The sequence below is a fragment of the Gavialis gangeticus genome, unplaced genomic scaffold (genome assembly GCF_001723915.1).
Source record: "Gavialis gangeticus isolate Ggan-Ray unplaced genomic scaffold, GavGan_comp1, whole genome shotgun sequence".
Lineage (NCBI taxonomy): Eukaryota > Metazoa > Chordata > Crocodylia > Gavialidae > Gavialis > Gavialis gangeticus.
In genome coordinates, this window is record NW_017729034.1 from 34,696,348 (window position 1) to 34,698,981 (window position 2,634).

Consider the following 2,634-nt stretch of genomic DNA (forward strand, 5'->3'; position numbering starts at 1 on the left):
TTTATTTTCTTTTTTTGTGGCTTATCTTAAAATGTCCTAATTGAACATATTGCAGGGCAATAATCAATGTAACATTTGATAGCAATGCAGGATGCTGGAAAAGTAGTAGGCATCTGTCTGTCTCTTGAGACAACAGAATTATGCCAAGTAAGACATTGGCTCTCTGAATGTAATCCTTCCTTGAAAATAACGTGAGGCTGGAGTGACCTCTCCAGGGTGCAAAGGCCTGGTAGCGTATATGTAGAATCTGGGCTGCCCACACACCAGTGTCCCCCTCTCAGTCTTGCTGGTTTAATCCAAGGGAAAGGTAGGTGGCAGTATGTTTGGAACCAGCTTGGCTGCAGGAGCTGCTAAAGCAAAGTCTGCTTCATGGTAGGGTAGACTGGGCTCTTTAACCTGGTTGGCAACCAGTCTAGGACTGAAGCCCTGATAGATGGACAAAGGGATAATCTCCTTTGCTCTGGAAGCTCCCTCTGGAAAAATACTCAGGAGATAAATCAACACTCATTAGATGTGTGCAGTATGTTAAGGTACAAAGGAATATTTGAACAATGACTGAAAGGTTTTACCTGTAGTGGCCCGAGGAACGTTTCTGTTACTTGCATAGGTGGAAGTGCCCCTGAGTGCTTTGAAAACATTTTACTGGTCAGTATAGAGAACTTCAGTGTAAAGATTTGCATTATTTTATTTATGTAACATGATTATGTGTGTAGTGATTTAAGACATACCTTGATTCTGCCCTCTTCCTTGCACAGCCTGGATTTGCCCTAGGTAGGCATTAAAATGGAAAATGTCATTTATATTCTGCTTAGTTCAAGACTGTCACTTCCTTGGATTTTCATTTAATTTCCTTTTACAGCCCTGAGAGTTAATGACTGGTCTATGGAGTTTTTTCATACTGCAGTAGAGTATTTTCAGTCTAAGGCAGTGCTTCCCCAACTTTTCCTCAGCATGACCCTATTTCTAGCCCCATTTCCTCAGCCTGGTCCCTTACTCCCAACCCACAGCCCCCTACAACCCCAGGTGCTCCTCACTCCCCACCCACAGCCCCCTGGTCCTACCGGTGCCCCTCACTCCACACCTGTACTCAGCCTGGGTGCCCCAGGGCCAGGGCCAACAGCCCCCTGCCCCTCACCCCCCCCAGTGCCCAAGTCCTGGCTGCCACTGGTGGGAGGCAGTGGCTGCTGCAGCCAGAGGGGAATGCAGAGCCTGGCTTCCCACCCCTGCCCTGTCCATAACTTGCGGGCAGCACTGCCGGAGCAAAGCCCTTGGGGAGGCAGCATGCGGGCTGACTGCTGTAGGCTTGGGTCTCACCTCCCTGCTGCCCTTCTCCCAGGGGCTCCACAGCCCAGTGGGCAGGACCCAGCATGGTGGGGAGGGAACGTGGTGAGTGGAAGCACTCCCCGCTCACCCGGCAGCAGCATGGGCGCAACGTCATGCTGCCACTGCTGCTGTGCTTCACCTTGGTGGCCATGGTGGTGCAGCACTTCCTCCCACAATGGGTCCCACCGGCTGGGCCACAGAGGTGGCTTCTACCTGGAGCTGGTCCAGCCTGGCTGAAGCCCTACAGCCGACTGTGGGTGCAGAAATCTCAGGGGGCACATTTATCGCGACCCCATCCACTGCTGTTGCGACCTCCTTTGGGGTCATCACCCACAGTTTGAGAATTGTTGGTCTAAGCCAAAGGGCAGCAGGTGGCCACAGACAAATGGGGAACAATGAAATGACTGAGACAACAAACACCTTCCTGGGCAGAGCTGATTTTTGCCTGAAATAGCTTATTCAGAGCCCCCACAAGAGTTTAACAGGGAAAGGGCATTTTTCGAGTAGGGGATTGAACATGAAGTGTGACAGATCTCACGAACAAGAACACAGTTTTAATGATGTCCCTGGAAAAGGCCGGCTCCAAAACCCACTGAAGTCAACAAAAATTGTTCAGTTGATGTTGATGGACTTTGGATCAAGCCCCAAGAGAAAGTTTGAACAACAGCCATAGATACCCTGCATGGAAAAAGCCTGAGCGATATGCTCCAAAAATCTGATTGCTCCATAAATTCTTAGTGTTTCAAAACCTAGGGAAGGCAAACAGCTCCAGCCCAAAACAAACGGGAACCATCATGACCCGCCTACCAGGGCTTATACATTCCCTGGCACAAATAGCTCCCTTTCCAGGTATCCCTAGGAACTCTCCAGAGAGCATGTGAGCTCCAGGAGATCAATAGATCCTGTTTAAGGAACTGACAAGCTTAACTGGCAAAATTGGCAGAGCTTTTAAACTCTGTCAGCATGTAACTTTGGCTCAAGGAGTGGTGAAGATCTGCAGTCACACCTAGCAAATCAGGCTGAGTTTTTGAGGGCTACAATACCTATTTCTGCAGCAGGGTCTCTACAAAACATTTGTGACGACTCTTTCCAATGTAGAGATTTTGTGCATGTGCCAAAGAGACTGAATGGAATTAACCCAGGGAGAGCTGAAGACCTCCCCCCGTGGCGGCGCTGCCACAATTGAACCCATGATGTTTACTTAACACTATTTATGAGGCCAATAGAAACACGGTAAAAGAGTCATTTGTCAAACAGAAAAAGCCCCCTATTAAATCAGTATCAAAAGAAGTCTAACCCAGCAAACTGGCA

General features: G+C 48.9%; 1 protein-coding gene across 6 annotated transcripts in view; it reads right to left on the minus strand.

The window, feature by feature from the left end:
- Positions 1 to 2,634, minus strand: part of VIT (vitrin) — an 84,820-nt gene that overhangs the window by 31,712 nt on the left and 50,474 nt on the right. For 4 of the 6 annotated variants that reach the window (XM_019527211.1, XM_019527209.1, XM_019527208.1 and 1 more), the window contains exons 8-9: positions 729 to 767; positions 570 to 626 (exon numbers count right to left, since the gene is read on the minus strand). In XM_019527211.1, coding sequence (XP_019382756.1) covers positions 570 to 626; positions 729 to 767 — 96 coding nt within the window. The remainder of the gene's footprint in view (positions 1 to 569; positions 627 to 728; positions 768 to 2,634) is intronic. The other 2 variants (XM_019527212.1, XM_019527210.1) reach the window with 1 other exon arrangement.